Consider the following 18,146-nt stretch of genomic DNA (forward strand, 5'->3'; position numbering starts at 1 on the left):
GGCGACCCTGTGTGGTTCTTCTTCGTTAACTTTTTCTGATGGTGGTTTACGTTTCATTTAGCATTTCTTTTCTGGCTTTCCATAATTTTCAAAGGATATTCCTATATTCAAATATGTTTCCCCATTGTCTATCTCAAACATTGAGAATTTTCATTATGTCTCTTTTCTTTCTTTGGTGTGGTTTCATTCGCATTTTTTTTTAAGTTTAATAAGAAATGTATTGGAGTTTCTTTTTCTTCCATTGCAGATCTTTTATATGCAGTGTTTATAATAAATAATCAGTCCGTTTCTTTCTTATTTTACACATTTAGTTGCAGCATTCTTTGGTCAATTATTTATAAATATATTTAGATATTTTACGTTAAAGAGGTCCTAGTTATTTACACCCAGGGCTTGAATATATTGTTTAAATACTTTTGGCCAACTCCTATGTTGTTTTTCAAACTTATTAAGAGCTAATCTTTTACTAATGCATTTCCGTTGTCATTCATGATATATCTCACATAGTTCAGTTTTGTTTTCATAACTGAACTTCTTAGTGTAGGCTATACTTTGGAGCCCTTCATATTGATCCACATAAGTTTTTTTTTTCCTTAGTAATTGTAGCTTATCTATAGGCTACTCTTTTTGATTGGGGAAATTACCGCCCCTATCTAAAAGACCTTTAGTCTATTGCTGCTTCTAGTTTATATGAAGGCTCTCTGTTTTATGGATTTGTAGACTTTACTATTTCTTAAGTTTTTAAAAGCAGTTTCTATTGTTTTAAATTATTGTTCCTAAGCATTTTTTTTTCAGCTAACCCCTATACTACTTTCAATTACATGAACAATATATCGCTTTTTACTTTATTCATATTCCATTCAAATTCATTGACGACGAGAGTCAATGTCTTTATTGCTGCTTCACCATTCTCTGTAGCATGTGTAATTTGCAGGCAAATATCTGCAAATTATATTACTATGATTCTGTATATAAAATTTCTGAATTCATTTATGGACAATTCCATGTATGTTAGACCAGGAAGAGTAGGGTGATTCCATTATAACCTTGTATTATAACATTTGGTTCCTGGAGAGTAATTGGCCACTCCACAAACTTTGTGGCCAGTCTATCAGCTTCCGTACTAGACAGGTGCAAAAAAATCTTAGCTTTTACTAAGTTCTGTATTTAATTTTTTTCCTATAACCACAAACCCCAATCTTAATGTAAATATTAATTTTAGCTTTTATCACTTTCAATCCAAGATGGGTTTTGGTAGCTTGATGTCAGTTCTAGTAGCCTATTGTGATATTTATAAACTCTCAGCTATATGGCCCGTCAAATATCAGACCTTTTTATGCTAGGGTAGTGCGACACAATACACACATATACTGTATCATGTTCTCTTAATTTCCCTAATTTTGGGCATGTAAACATATGTTGCATTTTTCTTCTTTAAGCAGGTCAAACATTATTTACGTACGAGATCTTGCTGTTCGTTTACCTAAATGATTAGTTTACACGATATTGGGAGACCAAGTAAGAGAACTATGTGGGCATTGCTAGGAAAATAGCATTTTTTAGAAATGTGCAAAAAAAAAAAAATGATATTAAACTTGTAAACTAAAGAAACGTAGAAAACAAAAACTAAAGAAATAAATAATTGGTAAAGTGGTAAATGAGATTTAAAAAAAGAAAAACAGAAAATACAAAGTTCAGGTGTATAAATGGTAATGGCAAAAGGGATTACATGGGGGAACTTTACACTAAAGAAACTGTCATAGTACAAAATTGATTATGGTAAGCCTTCAAAGAAATCATAAATGGGAAGAAAAAATTATAGACTGTGATTTGTACAGAAAAGCAGCTGATGCCACAGAGAATGTTTAGGTGTTGAGAATAAGAAAATTTTGAAGTTGCAGCATACAATTATAGAAATTAAGAATCGCCAAACAAAGAATTTCCTTGAGTTATTAGATTTTCTATGGAAATTGAAAATTAAAATATGCAAGCGATACTTTCTGTGTAAGAACTAAAAGGTAACTAATAGAGTCCTTTCAATGGCGTCACTGGGAATCGCCGGCGGCCATGCTGGAGGACATACAAAGCGAAAACATGGCGGCTGCTACAGCGAATATGGACAATGAGAGCGACTTTGTCAAACAATTGTCGGGTGATGATAAGCGTTTTTACAAGCAGAAATTCGATCTAATTGATGGCCTAGATCCATACCAGAGGCAGAATTCATTCAGTCAAAATATTGAGGATTATTTCCATTGAATAATCTGCTTCCAGAATTTGTTGTTTTTCCCTTTAATGCTTTTAAGTCCAAAATTAGATAAACACTGGGCCAATGAAGAGAGTGTTCAGATTATAAAGCTAATATTGATCATTTAGCCTAACCTTGTGTATTATAATTTTTTATTGTCAAAATGTATGTAAAAGTTTTGCATTATAAAGTCAAATCTTTTATCAGTTCATGCCTAACCATTGTGTTTGGTTACAAATGCTATAATTTCTTATATACATATAAACATATGATGGACAAACTCTATTGTAATGCTCTTTGATGATCGATTTGCCTCCTTGCAATTAAATGCGCAAGTTTAATTATTTTTTCGATGTTTCATATGTAAGCTGAAGACCCCTTCGGGTTAAACCAGCTTTCAGATATTATTATTATTATTATTAATATTATTTATAATCAATGTTTATTCATCACATAGGCCTGTATGTCTGCACAATTTAATACACAAATTAAAATAATTATAAATATACACTTAATTATATATAGGCATGAGCACCTTGACGAAATAGAGACCTAGGTAAGTAGCCTTTGTTAATATAGCTAATATGGGCGCTTTTAATTTTTGTTTTGAAAATCTGAGATGCCCCTTTTGATGTTTAAAAATTGAGATGCCCCCTCCCCCACACACACTACACACTGAACTGACGATGATACTTGTGAAGTCACCCATGCGATCGGATATAGCATGTTTACACAGGAATAATGATACTTTTAGGGCCTAGCCGAGACTGACCTGATATGAAATGATCAGAACAGATACGTGCGTAGGGTAGTGAGGATTCACGTAGATCAGCCCGTGATATTCTGGTCAACCACAAGTCACTTCTGCGCTTGGATAATTCTTCTGTATCTTTGTCCTGATTCTGAATAACTGCCGGTATGCGGTAGAAACTCTTGTCATCTCTTTGTCCACGATTCCCACAGCCAACAGTAGCGCAAAAACTGGGCATTATGTGAATGTGAATGTGATGAGATAGATAACTATTCAACAGTTCAACCACAGCTATTCACTGAATGCGTCTTTGTATGTCCTCCAAGATGGCGGACCGGAAGTTTGATGACGTATAATGAAAGGACTCTATAGCAGTGCTTTTGACATACCCATCTAAATTTAGTAGTGTTACAACAATTATACATAACAGGTTCCAGGCTTCAGGTTCCTCGTTGCTCTCTCAACAACACTGTTATTGTGGGCACACTATACTCATTTTTTTTAATGAGGCGCATTTGCACTGACTCGCAGCGGTGCCCTTTTAGCTCGGAAAAGTTTCCTGTTATCTGATTGGTTAGAATTATCTCGTCCAACCAAAAAGCGATCAGGAAACTTTTCCGAGCTAAAAGGGCACCGTTGCGAGTCGGTGTAAATCTGCCTCACTGAAAAGAATTGACTATACTAAAAGAAGCGTAGTGGGTGCAAAGCGCTGCAATCTGCAGAAAATTCATTATCGTTGGTTACCTCCTATACAGACAGCACAGCTTACATACTTTTATTTCTAACTTCAAGGACCTTTCCAATATACCACGCAACCTCTCTAGTTGGGTTATAAATCCCCTATCTCTATGTTATTATTTCTAAATTTTCTTAACTCATTACAGTTAAAATATGCTTAGTAATATCCTTTACCTCCCTACACAACACACAAAGTCTATCCTTATCATTCCTGTTTTCTTTTAATTCTAGTGTATTTAACCTTGTTTTCATAACTATTACTGCCTCATTAGTGTTAAGTTCTCCTATGTAGTTTCTTCTGCCATTACTAATCACAAACCTCAGTTTGGTCATCTCTGCTTTTCTTTCTTCTGTTTTTCTTTTAATTTCATTTGCCACTTTACTTTTTATTTCTTTTTGAGTTCTTGCTTTTTATACTTTCTTACTTCTTTCATTTTAATATAATATTTATTGCATATTTCTATGATACCTTTTCCCCAACATTCCCCAAATGATTCTCTCATTTGATCTCCCACTACCTTAAGTAGCCGTTTGTCATCTGATGTTATGAAATAGCATCACCTTTTTTATACTCTATTCTATTTTGAACTGGCCATATTCCTGTTTCTGCTAAGGATTAGTGGGGTAGAATCATTTAAATATTTACGAACTTTGATCCCTAATACAGGATCTTTAGAATTTGAGTTTAATGAAAGATTGAAAACAGCAAATCAGACAATGGCTAGGTCACGTAAAATTTTGAAATCAAATCGCCTGAAATTACATATAAAAATCATTAGTGAGACCGGTGTTACCATATAGACACGAGTTGTGGTGTAACAAGGAAACTGTATCCAACAGATTTTGTAGATTTGAGAACTAAGCCCTCAGCAGAATACTTGGAGTTAAATGGCATTAGAGGATTAAAAATTAAATTATAAGAGATTAGTCAAGTGCCATGTGTGGATCCGATGAGTTCATGGTGTGGAGTAGATGGAGATGATTTGGGAATGCTCTTCCCACTCCCAAGAGATTAGTTAATCAAACTTTCAATTGGGCTCCACAAGGCACTAGAAGAATTAGAAGACCCAGACCTACATGGTTGAGGACTATGAAATGTGAAGGAAAATGATAAATGGAGAAGTGTTGATTTAAAACCTCAAGATAAAGATGGCTGGCAAAATCTTACCTGGGCCCTTTGTATCAATAGGCATGGGAGGAGATGATGACGATATATATACACTTACACACACACACACACACACACACACACACACACACATATATATATATATATATATATATATATATATATATATATGTATATATATATGAGTATACACACACACACACACACACACATATATATATATATATATATATATATATATATATATATATATATATATATATATATATATATATATATATATATATATATATATATATATATATATATATATATATATATATATAATATATATATATATATATATATATATATATATATAATAATTATATATATACATATATATATATATATATATATATATATATATATATATATATATATATATATATATATATATATGCATATATATAATATATATACATATACATATTTATATATATTCCTCATTATTAAAATGTTACTGCATATTAAGATTTCAAATTGGAAGTAATTTGTACCTTTCCTAACAATAAAAACCTGTAGCTACTTATAGGGGTATTACTTTCGGCGAAGCTGAAAGACGAGCCATTAGAATTTTAGCGAGGGTTAACCATCTACCTGTTAGTTAGTGGGGGGTGGGAGGGGGTAGTAGCTACTCCTCTCACTCACACACCTGTGACTGTAACTCACTTTGTTTGGATGTAGGACTTCAAGGGGAACTGGTGCTGGTGTGCCAATCTATAAATAGTTACAGGGTTGTATCATTAGGAAAAATACAAATTACTTCCAAATTTGTCATTTGTTCTGCAACTAGAATACAAACCATCGCTATTTATAGGGGTTGAGTCACCCATTAGGAGAGTGGAAGTCCCTGACAATATGGCGCTTTGGCTTTGGCCCGGGGCTTCACCTCTATCTGTGTTAGCACATTATAGGTGGAAACCCTTCACCTTGCTAAAACCTTGCTATGGATGATTTGTGGCCTACACAAGCTGTATGTTTGATAATAGCAATGTAACTGTCTAGGTAAAAGTTCTTCTGAATCATAGGAATTGTCCGAGGTCACCAAGAGATTCTCAATACCACCTTACTAGGGTATGGGGACGCAATGGTATTGACACAATACCAGGTTACACAAGGGAACAATGGTTTACCTGCAGTTGGTTGTCAGCTGTGCATAGGACCCTGGATGCTGATTTCCCCAAGAGAGAGAGGGGGGGGGGGCAGAGAAAAGAAAGAGCCAGCCATTCTTATTCATTCACTCAGACTAAAACTGGGTAACCAATGCCCTCAACCTCATGTGACTTGTCCATAAAGGAGTTTAAAGTATTAAACCAACTGTTTTGTAGCCACCACAGGACCAATAGATAACGTATCAAGTCTCCTGTGGGTTATGTCTTGCAGGTAGTGGGCGGTGAAGGTTGTTTGACGCTTCCACATGCATACTTGTAGAACCTATGCCTCAGAATAGTTGCGTTTGAAGGCTAAGGATGTAGCAATGCCCCTGACATCATGAGCTCTAGGTCGTGTCGGAGGAAGATCTGAATTTAGTGCGAGGTAAATGACCTTGCAAATCCAAGCAGAGATGGTGTTTTTTGTGATCCCTCTCTTGAGGTTCCTCGTGCCGATTAAAAGTGCTGCCACACAGGGGCGAGCTGGAGCTGCTGCTGTTCTCTTGAGGTACTGTAGTACCTAAAACTTCCTACTGGACATAGTAACAGTTGATCTGGGTCATCAGTTACAGAACGGAGACTTATCATCTGGAGGGAATCGAATCTAGGATCCGCTACCCCAGATTCTGAGTCTTTGCTAAAAAAGTCAGGGACGAAGCTGAAGCTTACCTCTCCCAATCCCCTTGAATGGGCGATGTCATACAAGAGACTAAGAAGCTCACTAGCTCTTTTGGCCGATGCCAAGGCGAGGAGCACTGTCTTCAACGTGAGATGGTGATCTCTTGCCTGGCATAATGGTTTGTAGGGAGGACCCTTCAGGGACCGAAGCACCTGAAACACATTCCATGGAGGAGGTCTAACTTCTGACTGGGGATAGGTGAGTTCGTAACTTCATGTGAGGAGAGACAGTTCTAGCGAAGAGAAATATCCTCCTTTCAGTTTAAAGGTGAGACTTAAGGGTGAGTGATAGCCTTTTACTGCCGAAACCGACGTAGTAGTTTGTGGACTGTGGCCAGAGGTAGCATCCAAACTGCCTAGTGTCCGAATGCCAACCACACCCCAACGTTCACTACACAAGAAGGTAAAATGGTAACAGGTCAAGGGAACTGGGCACTAGGCACCACCCCTTGGTTTTATACTGGACAAGGGGACCCAGTTAGGGCTGTAATTGCTTAATATTATTAAGAGATAAGCCGTTTTCAGGTTATTAAAGTCCTAAACATTGGTGGAAGAAACAAATAAAAGGGAAAAACAATAATACTAAGGAGTAAAAAGACAAAATTACTGGCTGAGAAGGGGACATTTACAGGGGAAGGAAACGCTTCCAGTTTATAAGATAAAGGGAAAATAAGTTTATTTCATTCCTGATAGAAACAAATACAATAAAAGAGACTTATTAGAAACAGAATTAATAGGAACAAAAAAGACAAATAATTATGTCGATAAAAACATTTTTTGTCAAATGTTAATAAGCAATTAAAGAAAAACTAGTACTGTATCCCTTTACACTGAAGCCTCACAATAACAAGATAAAAAAATTATTTGAAAAAAAAAAAAAATATTCACATGCTGGACACTCATATAGGTTCCACTTACAAGTATAAACAAAGGCACACTTAACGGGATACATTCAAATATAAGTAGCTTGCCTCAAGATCTAAGGGATTATAAAACAAGGTTGCACAGTGAACCTGACTTTACATTCTCACCTCTACATCAGAAAAACTAAAAAAAAAGGCTTACAGTCGTTGATGATATACAGTATATCGGGGTTATTCTACACCCATGAAAATGGATAGAGTTGAGACTACTTAGAATAGTGTTTTTTGAGGCCCCTCCTCTTGATTGTAAAGTCACACACACAAAAAATATTAAGTATGTAATTTCTTTAACATAATGGATGCTATTCACAATTTATGTGGAAAAACTAGAATCTCAAAGAAAGCCTGCTTTTAACAGTCTTCACTAGGCTGACTAGCAACATAAACAGGTGGAGGATTATGCAATATTATTCCTATTCTTCCACCTCTACCTGTCTCCCTATTGGGTGTAGGGTCTTCCTGTCATTACCTGTTAAAAGAAATAACAGATTAAGGTATTTGAGGGGGGGGGAGGGCTATAAAAAAATGTAGAAAATAAAGTATTTTTCATAATATCCAAACCATAAAGCTTTTTTTCACACAAACCATAATTCAATGCACAGAGAGGAGCATTTCCTCTCGCAGATACACGAGGAACTACGCTATTGCTGGAATAGTGGCATTGAGGGGAGAGATACCTCTTCCACGACATCAACCACAGAAGACATTCCACTTTGCCTGGCAGACTGCAACTGACTATCTTTGCAGGGGTCCAGCCATACTTTTCCCAACTTGTTGCAAAAATCTTCTCTGAGTGAGGAGGTGCTAGATAGTCTCCAGGTGTGAAGTCGTAGTAAGGCTACGGTATAGTGGAAGATGGTGGCATGTGGTTGGTTGTCTGAGTAGATCGTGTCGGGGAGGGAGCTCTCTTGAAGGCTCCGTCAGGAGTTGCAGAAGGGCTGGGAACCATTCTGAGTGATGCCATAGTGGAGCAGCAATGAGGGTCATTGAGAGTTGACTGATGTTCTGGCCTGGATGAGTACTCTTCTCATCAGACAGAATGGGGGGAAAGGCATAGTCATCAATGTTGTCCCACCATTGTTGGAATGCATCTTGCCAGAGAGCCTGGGGATGCGAGATTGGGGAGCAGTATAGTGGGAGCATGAAGTTCAGGAACGTTGCAAACAAATTCACAGCCAGGGAACCCCACAGTCAGGAGTTTGTTGGCTACTAGATGATTCAAAGACCACTTGGAGCCCACTATCTGAGTTGCTCTGCTCAAGTTGTCCATGAGCACATTCCTTGTGTCAGAAATGAAGGGAGCTGATAGGGTCAGCGAGTTGACCTCTGCCCATCTCAGTACTTCTAATGCCAGATGGGATAAGGGCTGCGAAAAAGTACCGCCTTGTTTGTTGATGGTCACTACTGTGGTGGTATCGTTTACTACCACCACTAAGTGGCCCGCCAGGAAGGCAGCCTTCATCTCTAACACATTTATGTGCTGGTACTTTTCAAACTCTGACCATAGGCCTGAGGTTATGTGGTGCAGCATGTGGGGCCCCACCCTTCTTTTGATGCATATTAGTAGAGCATCAAATCCGGGAGGGGGGGGAGTCAACGCTCCTTATCAGATTCTTGTTTGCCACCCACCAATCAAGGTCCCTCAGTTCCTCTAGTCCCATGGGGATCAGAATGTCCGGGGAATCGAAGACTTGATTCCAGGTGGACTTTAGCCGCCACTAGAGATTGTATCCTGAGGCGGCCATTTGGAACTAGACGGGCCAGAGATGATAGGTGTCCGAGGAGACATCACCCCCTCTGGGCTGGGAGTTCTTTTCATCTGAGGAATGGTCTTGAAGCCTTCCTCAGCCTCACTACCCTGTCGTCTGATGGGAAGCGTTTGTGAAGATTGGTGTCCATTATCATTCCTAGGTACTGTATACCATTTGAGAGGGAAGCAGTGATGACTTCTTGCGGTTTGCCATGATCCCCAGATCTCGGTAAAGCCCCAGAAGTTTGTCTCGGTGCTGAAGAAGGGTCGCCACTAATTCTGCTAGAATCAACCAGTCGACAAGATAATGTAGAGATGGATGCCGATTCTGCGAGCCCAAGTCGACACTAGGGCAAACACTCATCAAGCCCTGAGTTGCTGTGGAAATACCAAAGCAAAGCACCTTGAACTGTTATTTCTCATTGTCTAGTGTGATTCTCAGATACTTCCCTGAAAACAGATGGATTGGGATCTGGAAGTATGCGCCCTTTAGAGCCAGTGTGCAGATGAAGTCCTGTGGTCTTCCCTCTTGTCTAACCGTATCTGGCGTCTCCATGCTGAACGGAGTTTGTTTGACAAACTTATTCAGAGCTGAGAGGTTGATGACTGGCCTCCAGATGCCCTTTTCACAAGAAAGAATCAACTGAAGAAGCCTGGGGAGTTGTCGAGGACCTCTTGGAGAGCGCCCTTCTCCAACATGGTCTGGACTTTAACTCGAAGGGCCAGCTCGTTTGCAGATCCCTTCGCATAGGAGCTCGCTGGAACTGGAGGCTTGAAAAGGGAAAAGAGAGATTGAATGAACGGGACGCAATACCCTGAACGAATCACGGAGATTGTCCATGGTTCAGCCCCGAGCTGCATCCACCTCTAACGGAAGTGATGCAGGCATCTCACCCACTTGATGACAAGTGAGGGATCACCCATCCCAGCGGTTGGAGCCTCAACCACCCCTCTCGGATTTTTCCCTCCACGGGAGGACTTGGTGCCTATCCTGTCCTTGGTAGCAAAGGGCTTTTTAGACAACTCTGCATTGTCGCTGTCGTCCTGTTTGTTGTCAGTTTCTGCGGTTTGTTCTGCAGATGAGTAGCTGGTATATAGGGTCAAGATGTTAAGGCCCTATGGAGAAGAAAGTCCTGGTGGGACTTCTTCCATCTCTCCGCAGCTTGCTCGATGTCTCCAGGCTCAAGCAGAAAGGAGCCCTCAAGAAAGGAGTTCCGGAGTTTCACAATCTCACTTTGTGGGACTTGGCGATGAAACCTTTAACTAAAGAGTCCCTCCTTCTTAGGATGGTGTTCGCCCACAAGTTTAGTACTTGGTGGGCAAGGAACCCGATGGTATGAGTACCCAACAGAAGAAAGATGTTGATCACCTTCCTGGAGCTTTCCTTAGATAAATCTTCGGTCTGCACCAGGTTTCCCACAGACCCCAACCAGAGATCTAGCCATGAAGTAGCCTGAACGGCGTACTTAGCCACCTTCTCCTGATTGAGGACCTCAGAAGGAGAGAATGACACTTACAGTCAGGAAAGTCTCTCCAGAGAGATCCCCTTTGTCAATTCCTCTAAGAAATGATGTAGAGGAAGGGCTGGGAGAGGCTCATCAAGGACCTCCTAGTACTTCCTCTGTTGAACAGTAGGATGTGGGAGGAGACTAGAGGATGAGCCTGTGTGAAGGGAGCAAGAGGAGCTGGAGAGCTAAGTCAACACCTTCCGTCAGGCACTCTTCAGTCCCCAAGACCAGGGCACGACTGCACTGGACTTGTGGGGGGGTGGTCTGAGTACTGAAGACATGATCTAGGACCGTATCTTTGCCCTCCTGAGGAGACATCGCTGAGTCTGCCAACCCATTGAGGGACCTCATACAGGCCTCTCTCTGTTCCCCTTCCAATGGTCTGGGACTGACAGTGAACTCAGAGTTTTCCAACCACGAGACATCATCTTGGGGTGGGTTGTGGTCGCCATCGAAGTGATGAGTGTATGACACCTGCCTGATCGCCTCTGCGGGTCTCGCAGTCCTCATCGAGGACTTCAGCAGTTTCTTGGAGTCCTTGGACTCTTTCCTTGAAGGAAAGAAGGTCTCCAATATAGATGGTTTTGGTGGGACACCTTTCTGCTGCTCACCTGAAGAGGGAAGGATAGTGTCTTCCATGGGTTCAGAAGGTGCTCTGAGCTCTCGAGGAACCTCCTCAATGGGAGAGGGACAGAAGGAGCCAGCTTCCTTCTGGGTTGCTGGATGTGGAGCAGTTGGATGAGGAAGAGTAGGCTTGGTAATGCTTAACCTCCGCTTGGACACCTTGACAGGGGTCAGCTTGACACTAGATGAGACCACCTCGTCAGCAACTCCTCTTTTTCTTTTTAGGGTAGAAGAAGAAATCCTGTTAGTCTCTGAAGGGAGAACAGGGGGACCTGTCACAAAGGCTTGATAAACAGCCCTCACCAGGGCTCCAAACCAAGGCTCCTGTCCTACAGCAGCGCTATCAGGGAGATCCCCTGAAGGGAATGATGAAGAGGGTTTCCGCATGGAAGTCTTGCCCGCTGTCGAAGATGACCCAGCGGAGAGCTAAATACTGGTCTCCTTTCGAGGGAACGGAACAGGTCGTGAACGAGGTTCCCTTGGAACCCTGAAGGCCTGCTGGGTGGAAAAACCTTGCCCTTCTCTCCTCTCACCAGTGAACGTGATGTACTGCACTTACGGGGAGAACGAGGCGAAGATGAACGGCGAGGAGACTGTTGTCACTCCGAAGAGAGCCTGGAGGACCGTGAAGGAAAAGGCTTGCTAAGCCTCTCTTCACGCAAACGAAGCTGTTCCTTAGAATGGCGACGTTGACGATAGTTAAAGACTAATTTCTGGGGACGCTGTGCAGCTGGAGAGTAGTCACGCGTGGTTGCTTGCCGACGAGCTGACAATGGCGACTGCTGGTTGCCTGACGATCGTCTGGGCGATCGACGAGCTGGCGAATGGCAAGCAGCGAGAGTCTGATTTTGTTTGCCCTCCGATCTCTACGGAGATCGGCGAAGCGGCGAACAATGAGCGGAGGGTGACTGGCGACTAGTCGAGGGCTGGCGAGTGGAGGGGTGCCAGCGAGTGGCGAGCTATCAGCGATCGGTGAGTCGGCGAGATGGAAATCGCCAACCTGGAGATGAACGATGAATACTAGGTGAGCAGCGTACTGCTGGAGAAAGAGCGACTGGGTGGCTGGAACTAGGGAGAACTACGAACCGGAGTTCGTTGATGAGCAGATGGAGAGGAGAGCTAGTCTGACAAACGTCACGAGGCTGGCTAATGACGAGACCGAGCAGTCAGTTGACACAGGCAAATGTCAGGAACCAGATGGAGCGTAGCGTGACTGACGAACTCTAGGCGATGGATGATCCTCTGAAGGGTATCGTTTTGCGGCAGAAGACGAAGAGCCAAACAGACGTCTCTTTGCCAAAGGCAAAGGGGAGCACGAGCTCGTCAAGGACGACCCTCGCCAGGGGAGAGTAGAGCAGCAAGCTGGTCACCAGAGGACCTCTGAAGAGGAGTCTATGGGTGGGCTCTCTTGCGAACAAGAGAGGCAATCACTCGCAGGAGAGACTTGCCTAGGACTTTGCTCCACCCTCGATGGAAGTTCGGCGAAGGGGGGGAAGCGTAGACTTCGTCGGCGGCGGTAGGAAGGGAAGATGATTCAGGACTACAGTCAGCAGGAAGGAAAGATGATTTGGGAACGCAGTCAGCAGGAAGGGCCGCAGAAGACTCCTCAGGGACCAGAAGATTGACACTAAGCAGGGCCATCAGGTCGATCTCGGAAGCAGAAGAATGCTGCAGCTCTGCACCCCGCTGGATGAGCTACAACACCTCACTCGAAGGCAGGCTGGGCAATCCCAGGGACGGCCACACCTGAAAAACAGAAGAAAGTAACAAGGACTCACCTCGGGGGAGAGGCGGGGCCGCTTCACAAGAAGAAGCAACATCGTCTCTCGAGGACCGAGGTTATCCAGGAGTTAAGTGTCTTATACTACTACTAGACGGTTCCCCGGAGGAAACCAGCCGAGCAAGAGCTTCGGAAGAAGGTCCGGGGGCAAAAGAAGCTTTGGGTTTTTTCTGCTTCGAGGAAGACCCCAGAGGAAAAGAATGCCTTTTAGCCTTCTTCCATCGTTGACCAAACCTTTCCTACTGGTAGACAAACCACTCCCGACATTCATTATAAGTGTTACTTCTATCACAACGTTGGCCTCTGCATGTGGAACACAACCAGTGAGGATCGGTTTCGATGGAGGACATAAATATCCTGCAGGAGCGGCCCTCAGGACCAGGGCAGGTACTCATTGCTGACTAAAAGGTAACCACACACAAAATGTAAAAGAAAAAGCAAAAAAGGTAGTAATAATGGGTGTCCAAGAATTTGGTGAGGAGGAAGAGCAGTAACAACCGTTCTCCATTCAAGATTAAAGCAAAGTGAGTTACAGCCACAGACGTGAGTGAGAGGGGTAGCTACTAACCCCCAGCCCCGCTAATTGGTAGGTGGTTAACCCTCGCTAAATTTCTTACGGCTTGTCTTTAAGCATCGCCAAAAGTAATACCCCTATAAATAGCGTTAGTTTGTATTCCAGTCACAGAAAATATGTCTTTCTTTGGATTTGTTAGCAATAACTGCAAGACTCAAGGGAATTGTTTCTGGGTGATCATGATCCACATTTTTTTGTGTATTGTGTCGAAGGGAATATTGTGACTTAAACAATAGTTTAAGGCATAAGGATAAGTGCTTTTAGCTTATGGGAACATCCATGGAAGACTATGCTAGTTGATTATAGAGGGGATGGTGACATACTAGTAACATCAGCTAATTCACTAGAGAGAGAAAATGGTGAATATATCCAAGCTACTCAGGTGTATGTAACTACATAGATGTGAGATATGAAATGCAGCTCAAGGCCCTTGTTTAAAGGTCACTCATGAATGGTAGAGAAAAGGAACATTGACACTGCCAGACTGACCATACATACTGTACAGTACATATCATCAGTATCCAAGACCCTCTTCACCAAAGCTAAGACCAAAGATGGTCAGGCAATGGCTGCAGATGACTCGGCAGGTAGACATATAGGCTCCCCCAAACCCCCATCCATAGCTCACAAAGAGGGTGAGGTTATAGATACTACTCGAAACTATCAAATTTAAGTGAAACTCGAACTGAAGTCCAGCAGATCACTAAGCATTTAGGTTTCTAATAGGCTACCACAACCCTATTAACATCAGAATATTATTATGAGGAACTAAAGCTTTCATAGTTTAACCATTGAAAGCAATATAGAATTAAATTTGGACAATGACTGGACAAATTTCTTAGTAACCTTTATTTTAGCAAAGGTAAAATGTAAAGAATTATTTCTTTGTGACAGTTGTGAACTTCTTCTGTAAGGACAACTATGTACAATGTTAGAATATCTACAACAGCACACACTATATGAACTTCAAACTAAACTAAATTAATAAAAAATCCCATATAAATATCAATACAAGTCTAATAAACACGAATAAATACAGTAGATGACTATACCACACAAAATAATGCGCAATACCATAAACTAGCAATCCAAACTTACAAAAAGAAATTAAAGCAAGCAAATAACATTTCAACCATTTCATCCACAAACTCGTCAAAGCTTACACTCCATCCACCAAAAGCTTACCACAAACGAACTTGAATGGTTAATGGAATGATTCCAAAAATTTCCTTTTTAGAAGTCAAATTAACATTAGAAAACAGGGTACAATTATTTTCAACAACCTCAATCCTTTCTGTATCCAACTTTGGCTATCCAGCCATTCTGTTGTAGTTTTTAAATAAATCATTCCAAATCCCCAAACCCGTATTAAAAAACTCTAGAATATAATGGCTTATCCTCTAACAACCTTCTTGCAAACAACCAAATCACTCACAAAAATAAAACCTTACTAATTAATTCAGTTTTGATCATTTTTTTTTTGCCAACCGATTCATTGCATTTAAAAATATATATAGAAGAAAGAATTTGGTCTTATTTCAAGGTAATACTAATGACAAAAGAAATTACATCTAATGGGTTCCAAGAATGATAAAAAATTCTATAAGTTGTTTTTCACAAAATGACTGAAATAATAACTGAGCATTTCTTGTTAGACCTTTCAATAGCATAATACAGCCGTTGATTTCATTTCAATTTCATAAAACAAATTCATTTGGTTTCATTTTTTTTTCTTCTTGTCAAACCTATTACTGCAGAAATAATTGTTAATCTAAATATGGCCATACTTTATACCATACCTTAGTGGCCATTCATGTTCAGTGCCTTACTTTAGCAAACAATATTATAAGATTCAACCAGTTTTGCCTTACAATTCTAAAATGCCTTTAAATCTGATCAGCAACCTTCTATACTAATGTAATATCACCATAGTTCACTAGGTTTGAGATTCATAAGAGCATTACCATTGCCTCAATAATATTATGTTCCCTAATCCATTCATTTTCTCCAAAATGCAGAATGGAAATCTATTCACTATGGAAATTATTTTCAAGCTAACTTCACTTTTGTTAATAGATATATAAATGTCACTTCATTACCACTTCTATTATTTTCTGAGCAATAAATCATGAGCAATTAAATGGAACTTTCCATATAAAAGTTGTTTCTTAAATCATGATTTCTTGTCTAACTTCTAGCATACTGTACAAAATGAATCATGCATTTACTCCAGGTTCAAAAATACATACACAAAAACAAGTCATAAGAGGTTCTTAGAGTTGTGCTAAAATCAAAATTACCATAAAGGTCAAAATTATCACTGTTTGGAAATTCAAGCATCACTAATTGTATATAGAGAGAGATGTTTCCTATGCTAATGGTATAAAATTTTGGGTCCTAAAGACTGAAGACCTCATTTCACTTACATAACATGAATTAACTTGAAGTAATCCTAACCCATTAGACTCTTCATAACTTAGAAAAGGTTACCATTATGCAAATATTCATTCGGTCAAAGAAATTATTTACTAATATCCATCTCAACACTTTATTCCATACAAATCAAAACTTGCTGGATCTCATTCTTGAAGAGATAATCTCCCACTAAATATTCCAAAATTTCTTAAACTTTGAGAGAATCAATATGCACTAATTATATTAACATTCAACCAATATTGAGAAAAAAGTTGCAGTGACATACAGTATTCCCACGATTTTCCATAGAGCAGTCATACAATATGAAAAGCCTCTTATGCTCCTAAACCATATCCATGAAAAACTTTAAAATACTGTTTAAAACCAAATTTTAAATTGTTAAATACAGTCCTGTAAATCATTCTGAAGAGCAGTTATCATAGATACGTAACTCGCATCAAGGAGAAGCTTGGAGTTGAAACCACGCACCAACTACACTCAACAGAATAATTTACGCGACATACTATTTCACAATAGAGAATGACTGCCCTTCCTAAATTCCAAGTTGAATGCAATAGTGCTATTTTCATTATATCCATTTACAGTACAAGAGTTAAAAGAAATCTAACAAGTGCCAGAAGTTTTCATGAATTTTGAATTTTGAAAAAATAAAATTTTGCATCAAAAGCATAGCATCCTCCTGTTGTACTTTACCGATGAAATTTACTTACAAGTCTTCACTGCAACTATACCACAGCCAGTCATTTCTAAAAATTACAGAAAGTCCAATTTATCAGTACTATAAGCCTTGACTGCAACTTTAGCTCACTCCTTTCATTCACACTACCAGAAGGTTGAACTACCACACAACAAAGACTTACTAAAAAATAAATTAGTAAAGCTGGCAAGAAATTTCTACACCAAACTGTAAATACAGCCAACCCACCACAAATAAACCTTTGCACTATAAGCAATATATTTGGCACTTCAGAAACAAGATTGATGTATTAGTCCGATAAATGAGAGCAAACAATTAATACTTTCCTTACAAACTAGTAAAAACAAACAAGATAAGGATGGCATCCAAAATGAAATAATACACAGTTCAATACAGATGTCTAGCCTAAAGATCATTCACCCAAGATTTTGTTCAAGCCTCTCGTCACTGTAGTACTTACATCGGTTTCACATTTGCACAAGCTTTTCTATGTATAAGGATTTTTAAATTTCCTTCAAAAATATACAAAGTTTCAGAGTAAAAACATTTAATCTTTACAGCAAATGTATCACAGCTAAAATTTATGAAGGAGGCTTATACATAATATGCTAAAGAGGGAACAAAATCTTGCAAATAATAATAATATCAACAGACTCATTGTTAACATAAAAAGTTTACATTTTAATATCAAAAAGGATCTTCCACTACCTGTCACAAAATATTTCAATATTAAGACTTTGAAAACCTCAACATCCTTCCATATAAAAATGAATTTCATTGGAAAACAAAACTTTTACATCTAATAACAAGTTTTATTCCCTGGAACAGCAGTAAACACACCAAGGAGGGATCACGATGCCTTAATCTTTCCATTGACAAGTGTACTGGATATTGCTTGCTGTGCCGCCTGTTCTGCTGCAACCTTCAAATGCTTTTCCATGTATGTATGGTAAACAGGGCGTATAACCTGAGGGAGAAAAAAACTATGTAAATTATATGGGATTAACATTCGCTTTATATTGTGACATATAACAATAACAAAAATCGTGTATATATATGAGAGAGAGAGAGAGAGAGAGAGAGAGAGAGAGAGAGAGAGAGAGAGAGAGAGAGAGAG

The 18,146-nt window shown here is 39.8% G+C and overlaps 1 protein-coding gene across 6 annotated transcripts in view; it reads right to left on the reverse strand.

Moving 5' to 3' along the window:
* Positions 1-14,730: 14,730 nt before the first annotated feature.
* The window catches only part of atl (atlastin GTPase), a 440,834-nt gene continuing 437,418 nt past the window's right edge, over positions 14,731-18,146 (reverse strand). For all 6 annotated transcript variants that reach the window (XM_068358734.1, XM_068358731.1, XM_068358733.1 and 3 more), the window contains one exon: positions 14,731-17,996. In XM_068358734.1, coding sequence (XP_068214835.1) covers positions 17,880-17,996 — 117 coding nt within the window. In that variant the 3' untranslated portion in view covers positions 14,731-17,879. The remainder of the gene's footprint in view (positions 17,997-18,146) is intronic.

The sequence above is a fragment of the Palaemon carinicauda genome, chromosome 35, assembly GCF_036898095.1.
Source record: "Palaemon carinicauda isolate YSFRI2023 chromosome 35, ASM3689809v2, whole genome shotgun sequence".
Taxonomy (NCBI): Eukaryota; Metazoa; Arthropoda; class Malacostraca; order Decapoda; family Palaemonidae; genus Palaemon; species Palaemon carinicauda.